The 11,907-nt window shown below is 53.8% G+C and overlaps 2 protein-coding genes across 2 annotated transcripts; one reads left to right on the top strand and one right to left on the bottom strand.

Annotated features, from left to right (window-relative positions):
* The first annotated feature begins 124 nt into the window (after positions 1 to 124).
* On the top strand, positions 125 to 2,794 carry LOC141495582 (uncharacterized). Its single transcript, XM_074197081.1, has 5 exons — positions 125 to 339; positions 462 to 555; positions 1,337 to 1,496; positions 1,970 to 2,122; positions 2,348 to 2,794. Exons 1-5 carry the CDS (start codon positions 212 to 214, stop codon positions 2,521 to 2,523), a joined length of 711 nt encoding a protein of 236 aa, XP_074053182.1. The 5' UTR covers positions 125 to 211; the 3' UTR covers positions 2,524 to 2,794.
* Positions 2,795 to 3,323: 529 nt separating this feature from the next.
* RHBDL1 (rhomboid like 1) lies at positions 3,324 to 7,824 on the bottom strand. The gene is made up of 8 exons (XM_074197076.1): positions 7,725 to 7,824; positions 6,990 to 7,151; positions 5,915 to 6,139; positions 5,673 to 5,821; positions 5,035 to 5,147; positions 4,819 to 4,919; positions 4,614 to 4,674; positions 3,324 to 4,342 (listed from the first exon to the last, which is right to left on the bottom strand). Exons 1-8 carry the CDS (start codon positions 7,761 to 7,763, stop codon positions 4,071 to 4,073), a joined length of 1,122 nt encoding a protein of 373 aa, XP_074053177.1. The 5' UTR covers positions 7,764 to 7,824; the 3' UTR covers positions 3,324 to 4,070.
* Between the last annotated feature and the right edge of the window lie 4,083 nt (positions 7,825 to 11,907).

Genomic DNA, 11,907 nt, shown 5'->3' with positions numbered 1-11,907 from the left:
GAGGCGGCGCGCAGGCGCGAGGGGGCGGGGCCAGCGGGAGCAGGAAGGAGGCGGGAGAAAGCGCAGCCGCCGGGCTCCGGAGCGCGGGACCCGGGCTGGGGGCGGGGCCTCCGGGAGTGCCCGCCCCCCGGGACGCGAGTGGACAGAGCCGGAAGGGGCGGGGCCGCCCCGCGAGCTTCCGTTCCCGGGCTGGCGCTGCCCTCTCCCCGCCATGGGCCCGAGCCGGGGGCTGTACGACTGCCGCGACCCCCGCACCTGGAGGGCCGTCCTGGCCGGCTACCCGGAAGTGGTCCGGGCCAAGGCGGGCGAGGCCCGGAACCTCGGCGCCCTGGACGCGTGGTGAGCCCCGCCCGGCCCGCGTGCCCCGTGGGGGGGCGCGCGTGGAAGGGCCCCGGCGCCTGCCAGGGGAGGCCCGGGGGGCGGGCCCGGCGCCGCCCCCATGCCCGCCCTGCCTGTTCCAGGTACCAGCAGGAGCTCCCGGCTGCGCTGAGAGAGAGGAGGGAGAAGCACCTCACTCGGGACGAGCTGGTGAAGCTGATGGCGTGGAAGCTGGCGGTAAGCTCTCCCCGGCCGGGCGGGCGCAGAGCTGGAGCCGCGAGCCCCGAGCCCCGAGCCCCGAGGCCCGGCCCGGCCGCTCCGCAGACTCCGCGCAGCCCTTTCCTGCGATTAAACTGCCTTGTCCGTTCTGCGCCTGTCCTGCTCTGCCCTTCCCCACATACGTGTCCGTCCGGCTACACACATCACACACGTATGCGTGGCCTCCGAGGGCAGGAACGGCGCCCACCGAGCCTCCTAGCAGACGCTCCATTTGTAACTTGAATGATGTCCGTCCGGCGGCCGGCGGGTCACTCTTGGGGTCTAGAAACTAGCTCCTCCCCGAGAGTGCTGGAAATAATGTAGGTGCCAGAGGGGCCTCAGGGATGACGGGAGGAGAGGCAAACCTGTCCAAAGGCCCGCTGAGTGTCTGATTTATTACCAGGGCCCCACCCCAGCGAAATCAAACCCCCGAGACTTGTTTCCAGACTGTTTGGCTCGTTGCCTTAAGGTTTGTCAAACCTTTCCCGTTCACGTCCCCGTGTTGAAGTGGGGGTAGGGGTTGCATCCTGGAAACTGATGGAGAATAGAAAGTATTGCCACTGAAAGAAAACTTGGTTCTAAGAAGAAATTAGATTATATAAATTGAACTAGCACCTGCAGTCAGAAGACCCGGTCATGAATTCTAGTTCTGCCACTAAGTGTAACAGACCTGGACTAGTTTGTGAGGGGTAAACAGAGGTCATTAAGAATCCAATTGTTTGTTCTCACCTTGCCCCTGCCCTCCCCCACACGTACTTAGAGGGGCAAGTTCAGACCAAGACTGCAGCATTTGGTAGCCACCAACCCGGAGGAGCTGGTAACGCGGTGCACTGCAGCAGCCTTCTCCCTACTGCCCAATGTGGAAGCTGCCATCACGGAGCTGAGCAAGCTCAAGGCTGTGGGACCAGCCACTGCCTCTGGTGAGGGGGGAAACACAAGCGGGGGAAGCTGAGGGTGGGTCCCAGCAGCCAGCTGATGCTTGCAACTTCTGGACCCAAGCTGAACCATGGGTCTCCTGGTCTCTCAGTGGGATGCTCTGAGGGGAAGAGGGAAGTCCGGATGTGTCTGCCTCTCCAGCTTAAGCTCAGTGGATGAGAACAATAAGTGCAGCTTAAAATGGCTGATGCTGACAGACAAGTCTCATCCCTGAGACTTGCCGCCATGCAACACTAGAACTAGAACCAGTTTCATCAGCTAACCAATGGTCAAAATTGACCTTATGCTACTAAGAGATTTCTTCTTTTGGGGGCAGATCATCTCCAGCAAAAGTGCTGACTTAGATTTAGAGGAATGTACTTAAAAGGAGGTGGCATTCAGGTTCCATAGAAAGTATGAATGAGTCTGGACTGCAGGATCCCTTGTCTTCCCATAATCTAGTCACACTTTTCCTCAGCTATCCTGACAGCAGGTGCTCCAGAGATAACAGCATTCATGGCAGATGAGGCAGTGGCTGCTGTCCCTGGCCTCCCTGTGCTCCAGTATACACTCAAACACTATATCCTGTATCTGGACAAGATCCAGGCCTGTGCTAAGAGACTGAATCAAGGTAAGGGCTAACAACCAGAGGGTTACATAGATAGTAATCTCAGTCTCCGGTGGGCTGACTAGGCCCTTTGCTCCCAGAAGGGTTCGGGGAATGGCTAAGCCTAAAAAGCAGGTAAAGGAGTCTCAAGCCTCTGAGGTAATAGACCCCTGGAAGAAATGTTTGGGTGGTTTGAGTAGACCCAGAGTGGCATGTTCATTTTCCCTCCTCTTTGGGCTTTTCTCATAGTTGAAGCTTCATCAGAGTGGACTCCTCACCAGATAGAAATGTGCCTCTGGACCTGGACTTTGGCCCAAAAACTGTGTCCTACAGTCCTGCCCCCCTCTTGTTGGGAAGCCCCCAATGCCAAGGAAAGTGCTGAAGATGTTAGACCGTCCAAGAAACGAAAAGCTAGTATTCACTAATCCTGGGCATCTACAGACTCCACCCCAAGAGAAATATGTCAAGTCCCAATAACCTGACATCTACTTCTAGTCTTCTACTTCTATCCATGGAGGGCTCAGGACAGCGGGTCATCACCGTCATCCATCTCAACCTCATCTGGATCTCAGTTCCCCAGATCCCCTCTCCCAGGCTAGTGTGGAGCTGGGTGTTAGGAATGGAATGTGTAGCTCCAATTCCATCACTAAATTATCCTTGGGAAAATCACTTGAACAATGTTTGCAGTTCTGATCATTTCTGCCTATTGTATTCAGTTCTTACCTGGACCAAAAGCTTCATTTTCTCTCGTCCTCTTTGTGGTGTAGGGGAATCCCCACATCTCTCAGAGTTTAATAGTGTTAACTGAGTTGAGCAGTGATTCTCACAGAGCAAAGCCAGGAAGAGAGAAAATCAGAAGGAACGTAGTTTTCCAGAGATGTAGCACCTGCTACTAAAGCTATCCTAAATTCAGAAACCAGAGAAGTCTGTAGGTGCTTAAAAGCTGGTAGGGCCCTGCTTTGGCCGTGGGATGTCAGGGAAGGAATGGGGTGGGCCCTGGTGGTTCGGCAGCTCTTAGCTAACTGCTCTGGCAGGAGGTGTAAACGGCTTCCTAATTGCCTTCACACTTGAGTCTAAATTTGGAGGTGCGAGGAGGGAAATCTTAACAGGCCTGAAAAGTTGTTGGGAAAGACCAAAAGCTTGAAATAGCAGAAGGAGAACCCAGTGGAGTGTGCCTGGGCCTCTATCCCAACAACAGGGCCCCTGGAGAAAGGATGAAGGGAGAGAGGTCACTCGAGCAGCATTGAGGGGCAGTCAGGGGCTAAGGTTGTCGTTCTACTTTGAGATTGCTTCACAAGCTGCTGTGTAAAATATTTATTCATACTCCAAAAAAGGCTCAGACAGCAAATCCATTAAGCTGGCTCTTGACTCTTGAGGCCCAGGGGCCTCCGTCCTCCTCCCCTGGACGCTTTCCTCTGGTTACTACCCCTAACTGCCTTCAGGCACTTCCCCTCTTACCTCCCATGGGGCAGCCTCAAACCCTGGCTTCCCTGGTGGCAGGGATATGGGGAAGAGGGTGAGACTGGGACCAGCACAAGGTTTGTGAGGCCCTTGAGCTCAAGACCCTGCAGCAACTGGGAAGAGGTGGGAGAAAAGAGCCAGCTGAGGGAAATTGTTGGGGGGAGCAGTGGGCCCCTGCCCTTCCCAGGCAGGTGGGCACAGGGGGCAGGGGTGGGAAAAAGCAGCTTTAAAACATACATTCAGTAGAGGGTGGACATGCAGGCCCACACCTGGAGGTCCTGCCAAGGGGGGCCGTGCCCTGACTATCCTGCACACAGTCACATGCATGCACCTGCCTGCCCAGCCCAGCATCCAGGGGGTAGTTGGCACCTTATGTTCTTGTTACTGGAGAACCAGACTGGGCACTAGAGCCACCTCAGTCAGGTTCATGTTGACAGGGAGAAATAACCGCATCCTGGCTGCCTGGCAGATGGTGGCACCGGAGTGGCGGTGTTGGCACTTTCATAAGGTACTAGGGAGGAGGCAGGACCTGTGCCCCGAGCAGGTCGTAGGCGAAGATGTTCCAGAAGATGGCAAAAAGGAGGAAGGTGGCATAGGACAGCAACACCACCCACCAGCCACACTGGTCCTGCAGGTTCTCCTCATAGCTCCGAAGGATGGTCAGACCCATGCTGATGCCCACGACAGCACCAGCCAGATGGGCCATGAAGCTGGGCTGAGGACCCGAAGCGGGTAAGGGTGGGGAGAAACGGAGCCAAACGGCTCGGCCCACCTCGGAGCTCACTGCAGGAGGGGAAGGAAGATGTGAGGACAGGGAACCCCGGAGCAACCCCCAACCTGGCAGGGGCTGCTTATACCTCAGGACCGGGGGGAGTCATCTAGAGGAGAAATACCCCAGGGTGGTAGTCCTTTCTCCCTTCTAGTGCTGCTGCCCATAGGGGGAAGGAGAGGAGAACCTGGGAAGGGAAGTACTGTCCTGATCCAAATTCAGCCCTCCCTCAGCCCCTCCCCACCTCCCCCCACCCTTCTACCCTCTCAGCTGGCCAGTACTCACTGCACACCAGGGCCAGCACCATCCTCAGTAGTTTGTAGGGGCAACGCATCCCAGCCCAATTCTAAGGAGGAGGAGCATCTGGTGAGGGTTTGGATGGGCCCACCCTAATGGCTTGGGTCAACAAGTGAGCAGGCCTGTGACTAGCTCGATTTTTGTTCTGTCCCCATGCTTCTCCCCTCCAGCCCAGGACAGAGCCTCTCCTTACCATGACAACATTGGCCAGATGGGCAGAACAGAGGGCATAGACACCACCTGAACCCCCTACCACAGGGGCCCGCATGTCTGTGATGGAGACTGTCAGGGAACCTGGGGGGAGGAAATGAAAGGATAGTAGGTTTAGAGAGGGCTGTCCCAATAGATCTGGGTTCAAGGCATGCTCTCAGAAGCTCAGAAGAGGGTGGCTTCCCACTCCCCAGCTCACCTGCTAGCACACCTGCCAAGTAAAGGAAACCTATCCGAAGCACCCCATGCACCATCTCCAGGGGCACGCCGATCATGAGCTGCAGGAGCGCATTGAAGCCCAGCTGTTCCAACCTGAAAGGGGGGGGATGTGACCCCGGTCAGAGTAATATGGACATTGACCGATGTCCACCACAATCCTACAAACCAGCCCTGGAGCACAGGGGGTCAGGACGCTCCACTGAGTCTCACTGGGGTCCCAGCATTGCTACTGGCCCCCCGAAAACCTACATCTGCCTAAGTCCTCTGCTCTGCAGATGATTCAGGAGGGAAAGACCGTTCCCACTTGGAGAGAAGGAGTCAGGAGGAGACCTGCCAGTAACCAGTGAGTGAGACGGCCTGGACCAGGCCCTCCGCCTCTCTGGGCCTCAGTCTCTGTAAACAGGCTTCATCCTTACCTGGCCTACTTCACATGGCTTGGGAAAGAATAAAAGGAGGAATTTATTTCCTGGGTCCCAGGACTAAACAGCTCTACAAAAGAGAGCAATAATTTCACCTGATTCTCATTTACAGCCTGAACCCTTACGGAAAATCCACTGGGAGATGTCAGAGGGCCCCTACATTGACTTCCCTGAGAGACTGAAGCCAGTCCCCGCTTACCCGACATGCATGAACATGTAGGTGAGAAATCGCCAGGCTCGGGCCCGATGGCCAGGGTGGTACACCAGAGGACTCTTCATATACTCGGGATGATAGGTCTGCAGCACCCACTTATTCAGCCGAGCCCCGTAACACAAGAACACGATGATCTGGGGATGATAAGTGATCTTAGGGTCTGATCCTCAGAGGCTGCAAATGGGAAATGGTTTAGGGCCAGGAACGGGGTATGCAAGTCTAGTTACCTGTGTGAGTGTAACAGTAGCCATGAAGACTGGGGGTGGGCAGGTTCGGTGCTGGTAGAAGTACCATCGGCGGTCCATCTCGCAAGGTAGGATCTCATAGGCCACATAGCGCACAAAGCGCTTGTAGAACCCAAGGCCCGGCTCATCCAGGAGCCCATCCCGAGGCAGGGCACGCTGCCCATTGGTGATGGCCCGCTTGAAGCTACTGGAGCGCTTGCTGCTGATCTGCCGGGGAAGAGCAGAAAAGGGTCCGTGGTACCCAGCTGTAGAAACCAGGAGCACAATGGGCCAACTGGGAGACAGGCAGGGTAATGTGTTTTTGTTTTCTGCGGATCAGATTTCCAGTAGTCAATAAGGATTTATTTTTAGATATTGCCGCCACTTTTGTTTTCCATTCAAGATAACTAGTTACCAAGTATATGTACGTGCATCTACAACTTGGGCCCTCATGCTTACAGTCAAAGACACTGAGTATACACTTGGGCTGATGTCCCGGAGGGGGATGAGGGGAACCCATTGTCCTCAAGTAATAGTCCTATAGTCAGAGGGATGGAGGATTTAGACCCAGAGAGAATGTTACAGGCGATGAGGAAAGGAATGGCTAGGTGGTGCAGTGGATAGAGCACTGGATAGTCAGTGGATAGAGCCGTGGATAGAGTCAGGAGTGCCTGGGTTCAAATCCGGCCTCAGACACTTAATAGTTACCTAGCCGTGTGGCCTTTAGGCAAACTGCTTAACCCCATTTGGCCTTGCAAAAAACTAAAGGAAAACTTAAAAAAAAAAAAAAAAGATGAGGAAACCCCAAGCCACAGTCAAAAAGTAGCAGAAAGCTCTGAACCCATGTCCGATACACTTTTGCCTTCTGCTGCCTGTTTCCCAGAACAAACCCCTCCACCACCAAATCACCCCTTTCAAGGTTGACTCTTGGGCAGATCTCATCGGATTACTACCCAATCGGAGTAGTCATATAAACTACAATAAGGAGGTTTCTCTAAATGTTCAACTATCATGCCAGAAGCCAGATCCAGGGGACCGTGAGAGCTGAGATCACAGGCCTAGGAGCCCCGTCACTGACCAGATCTACCAACTCCTGGTAGCAGATCTGTCCTTGGTCATTGCTCTGGGCCAGTGCCACCAGCATGTCCAGTTTGGCGGGATCCAACGGCAGTTCATGGCTGTGCACCAGGCCCGTGAAGGTCTCGACGCCGATGAAGCCAGTATTTTCTGGGTCCAGCTGCTGGAGATGGGAAAGACCCAGGACGGGTGGGTGGGGGAGGAGGGGAAGGCCCAAAGCGCGGCGGGACGGCCGAGGGCATCTCGGGCTGGGCAGTGCCCCAGAAGTGCTGAGGCCTGCCCCCTACCTCCGGGGGCCTCCTGGCCCTGTTCCCGGGCTCCGTCTGAATTCTCAGGTCAGCGCTACCTGGGCTGCACGCCCCGCTCGGGGGGTCCCTCCTGCTTCTGCGGGTCTGCGCACCTACTCTGCCCGGCCCGCCCCACCGGCTTCCTGACCCTCCCGGGGGGCCCTGGGGCCGGGGCGGGGCGCGGGGTGGGAGGGAGCCCCGGCCCCGGGGGGGCGCAGGGCGTGGCCCGGCCGGGACCCTCCGCGGTCAGCGGGTGCGGGCACTGCGGGCACTGCGGGCACCTCTCCGCATGCGTGGGGCGGGGGAGGGGAGAGGGGTCCGCGCTCCGAGCGGGAAGCCCGGCCCGCCCGCTCCGCCCGGCCCGCCCGCTCCGCCCGGCCCGCCCGCTCCGCCCGGCCCGCCCGCTCCGCCCGCTCCGCCCGGCCCGCCCGCTCCGCCCGGCCCCGCACCTGCTCCTGGATGAGCTGCAGCAGGGAGCTCCTGTCCATAGAGCTGCCCGGGCGGGGGGCGGCTGCACGGCGGGCCCGGCCTCGGCCCCGGCCCCGGCCCCGGCCCCGGCCCCGGCCCCGGCCGCTCTCCGCTGCGCCCGCCGCCGCCCAGGGCCAGCGCCTCCCGGAGCCCCCGCGGCAGCGCTCCGGCGCCCCTGCCCGCCGCCGCCGCCGCCGCCGCCGCCGCCGCTCTCCCCCGGACGCCCGCGCGCGCCGAGCCCGGCCCCAGCCCGCGCCCCGCGGCTCCCGGACACGCGCGGCCGCGCCGGCGCCCCGCCCCTCCCCCTGCCGCGGCCGCCGCGCGTGCACACACACGCCGCCCCCCAGGCACACGCATGCACATGCACACGCACACACCCCCACACACACGCACACAACACACACGCATGCACACAACACACACGCATGCACATGCACACACATGCACACAACACGCACACGCGCGCGCGCGCGCTCGCCGGGGGCAGAGCCGCCCCAGGGACCCAGCCCCGGGGGAGGGGGTCACGGCAGAGGCCGGGGTACACTTGTGACTCGGGGACCATGAGACGGCAGGGTGGCGCAGTGGGCAGAGATCTGATCCGCCCACCAAGAGGACCTGAGTGCAAGTCCAGCCTCAGCCACTTACTAGCTGAGCGACCCCAGACAAGTCACGGAACCCTGTTTGCCCCAGTCTTCTCATCAGTGGAGTGACTGCAGAAAGGAATGGCAAACCACACACACAAAAAATCAAAAATCCCCAAAGGGATCTGTCTCAAAGAGTCAGACACGGCTGAAAACTCTCTGTGAAGCATAGAAAAGTAGAATCAACAATTAAGAGATCAAGAAATACTCCATCTGTTGGATCTATGGAAAGGGGAGAAATCTATGACTAAACAAGAAGAGAGAATATTATAATTGCAAAATGAATGGTTTTGACTATTACAAAGTTTTTGCACTAATGAAATCAATGCATCCAAAAATAAAAGGTGAGTAGAAAGCTGGGAAACAATTTTTCACAGCTAGTGTTTCTGATAAAGGACTTCTTTCTAAAACAGAGAACTGAATCAGGAGTTTTCAGATCAAGAAACTGAAATTACAGTCATATGAAAAAATGCCCCAAATCTTTATTGATTAGAGATATGCAAATAAAAACAACCATAAGACACCAGATGGGCTAAGATAAAAAAAAAAGAAAAATAATCAGTGCTCGAGAGGATGTAGAAAAATTGAGATATTGATGCACTATTGGTGGAGTTGTGAACTGAGTCAGCCATTCTGGAGAGCAATCTGAACCTTTGTTCAAAGAGCAATAAAACTGATCATACCTTTTGACACAGCAATTTCAATACTACGCCTATATATCCAAAAGAAAAATTAAAAATGTGAAAAGACTCACATGTTCAAAAATATTTATAGCATCTCTTTTTGTAGTGACAGAGTTAGAAATTGAGGGGATGCCCATTATTAGGGAGTGGCTGAACAAGTTATGGTATATGAATTTTATGGCATACTAATGGTTTTAGTAAGAACTCAGGAGGGTTAGACTTTAGAGAAGTATGGAAAGAATTACATGAACTGATGCTAAGTGAAGAGAGATGAACCAAGAGAACATTGTATACATCAACAATATTGTGAGTTCAACTACGGTGGATGTAGCTCCTCTTAGCAGTTCAGAGATCAAGGAGAACCCTGAGAGACCCGTTATGGAAAATGCCATCCACATCCAAAGAAAAAACAACATGGAGTCTGAATGCATACTACAGTCACTTTTGAAGATTTCTCTTAGATTTTTTCCTTCCTACCTCATGGTTTTCTTTCTTTCCTCTTAGTTCTAATTCCTCTCACACAAAAAGACTGATATGCAAATATGTTAAATGCAAATGTACACATACAACTTTTACTAGACTGTTCACCACCAGGGAGATGAGGGAGGGTGATAGAAAAATTGTAACTTATAAATTTGCAAATGGATGAATGCTGAAAAGCTGCCAAGGCATGTAATCAGAAAAACAAAACAAAATTTCAATTAAAAAAAAGTGGAGTCAAGGGAACCTAGATGTGAATGTTGTTTCTGACATTATGTATGAGCCTGGGCTTACTTCTCTATGCCTCAGTTCCCTCAATTGTCAAATGGAGAGAATAGCACCTTCCCCACAGGGTTACAATGAGGATCAAATGAGATAAATATATGCAAAGTAAAACACCTTAAAGAGTGTATTGTTGTCTGACACTATATTTTCCAATCAACATAACTACCTCTCCTGTCACATATGTGCACCAAATTTCATGTGTTTATAATCATAAATACAATATATAAAAGACCCAATATTCATTCAGCACACATTTAATAAATGTATTGGGTAAATTCTTTTAGGTGGAGGAAGATGATAGGGAGACAGCAAGAGGTCCCCTCGCTGCCATCTGACAAGTCCCCAGAATCAGTGTAGGAGGGGCATGCCCTGTGGGACATGGCCTTATGGCCAGTTCACTGAGGCACCACCCTTTATAACAAGCCAAGAGACAGATCTCTGTTCTCCTCTGGTCCACCTACCAATGCCCATTTATTACCAGCAGCAACTAATTGGGGAACATCTGCTATATGAGGGACTTGGTCCTAGAGAAGCCAGAGGAAGGGGTTTATTATGTCCTGCCTTAGGAAGATTTTGAGTGACTTATTGGAGAAGATGATAAACTGTGCCTCCCACCCCAAGACCTACATCCTATTCAGTTGTCAAAAAACCTTTCCCAAATATTACTGCCCAAACTGAAATTAATCCCTCCTCAAGACTTCCTGAAGCCCCTCTGGTCAGCTTAAGCAGAATCATTTGTATTAAGATTGCTCTCATCCTTGGGGGTGGCTAGTTGGCATAGTGGATAAAGCACCGGCCTTGGAGTCAGGAGTACCTGGGTTCAAATGCGATCTCAGACACTTAATAATGACCTAGCTGTGTGGCCTTGGGCAAGCCACTTAACCCCATTTGCCTTGCAAAAACCTAAAAAAAAAAAGATTGCTCTCCCCAAAGAGAGGTCAGAGTCCCTTCAAGAGGGATCGATCCTCTTTCTTCTGCCCCCCCTTCCCCCCTTTCCCATGTCCTAGCAAGTCTCTTGGAACAACAAAAGCTAGCTTCCCATCCTGGGAATCTATGCCCTGCTCACCAGGCTTGGTCTCCTTCCTCAGCCCAGAAAGCTTTTTGAAATAAATCCTTCCTCTCCTCTTTCTCCAGTCCACACTTAGGGCTCATGGACACACACTCTGGATGAATGTCACAGGTGGAGAACAGGGGAAGGCAGCAGCAGGTTACTTCACAGGAGACATAACAATTTTGCCAAAGAAAACAGCAGTGAGTTTTTCAGGTTTGAAGCTGCAGCTGTCACAGGAGCTGCTTAGAAATGAGACAGGCAAAGCCTAAGCTGGACTCAGTGTCTATGTCCCAGGACCCTGATCCTGATTCTGGGGTGGGGAGGTCTATTTTCATTTTTAGGGGACAGTGGGTAATTTCCTTGCAAAAAAAAAAAAACTGAACAAGTAACAGGTGGAGGCAGAGCGGGCCTGTCTAGAAGTGAGGTCTTACTCTGCTTAGTGTTAATCCCCAAGTACCTAAGGTGAGCCTCAAGGTAGCAGCCTTCTGGGCACCCCTTGGCTCACAAGCCCACAAGATTGCCCTCTTGCAGTTATCTTCCCCTAGAGAGCACAGCCTTTGAATCCCTACATGAGGAGGACCTGTTCCTAGCCAAGCAGAAGATAGGGATGGCAGAGACCACCCTTGTTGGTCAGTGGCAGAACAAGACTTGTCCTCAAGGAGTCAAACCCAAGCTCACATGCTAACTCATCAAAATCGGGAAGCCTGGTAGGAGACCGGGGGAGAGAAATGTGGTCCCAGGGGACTTGGCCTTATGATATTATGACAGAGGCAGTTGGGTTACCATAGTAACCCTCTCCAAGGACCATTCGGAAATCCATAACCTCCTGTTGGGGAGCTGAAAAGGAGCAATTATTCCTGGCAGTTAATGCCCCTAGAGGATGCTGGAAGGTTAGAAATAGCAAGCTGCCCTACTCAGAAATAGGCCTAAGGAAAGAGGCTGCTCAGGGCTGAGAAGAGGCCTTAGGACAGGAGCTTTTCTCCCTAAAGCTTCCCCTAGCAACACCCAAGGAGGAGAGGGGAAG

Source organism: Macrotis lagotis, chromosome 8 (genome assembly GCF_037893015.1).
Source record: "Macrotis lagotis isolate mMagLag1 chromosome 8, bilby.v1.9.chrom.fasta, whole genome shotgun sequence".
NCBI lineage: Eukaryota > Metazoa > Chordata > Mammalia > Peramelemorphia > Peramelidae > Macrotis > Macrotis lagotis.
The sequence above is the reverse complement of the archived record's forward strand: the minus strand, read 5'-3'. Positions and strand labels throughout refer to the sequence as shown.

What these genes read in the sequence shown, in the direction of transcription:
- LOC141495582 (XM_074197081.1), top strand. Translation starts at nt 212, where the DNA reads ATGGGCCCGAGCCGGGGGCTGTACGACTGCCGCGACCCCCGCACCTGG. An exon ending in CTCGGCGCCCTGGACGCGTG is followed by an intron (nt 340 to 461) that starts GTGAGCCCCGCC and finishes TGCCTGTTCCAG; the next exon opens with GTACCAGCAGGAGCTCCCGG. An exon ending in GGGACCAGCCACTGCCTCTG is followed by an intron (nt 1,497 to 1,969) that starts GTGAGGGGGGAA and finishes ACTTTTCCTCAG; the next exon opens with CTATCCTGACAGCAGGTGCT.
- RHBDL1 (XM_074197076.1), bottom strand. Translation starts at nt 7,763, where the DNA reads ATGGACAGGAGCTCCCTGCTGCAGCTCATCCAGGAGCAG. An exon ending in CTACTGTTACACTCACACAG is followed by an intron (nt 5,822 to 5,914) that starts GTAACTAGACTT and finishes TATCATCCCCAG; the next exon opens with ATCATCGTGTTCTTGTGTTA. An exon ending in CTTGGCAGGTGTGCTAGCAG is followed by an intron (nt 4,920 to 5,034) that starts GTGAGCTGGGGA and finishes TCCTCCCCCCAG; the next exon opens with GTTCCCTGACAGTCTCCATC.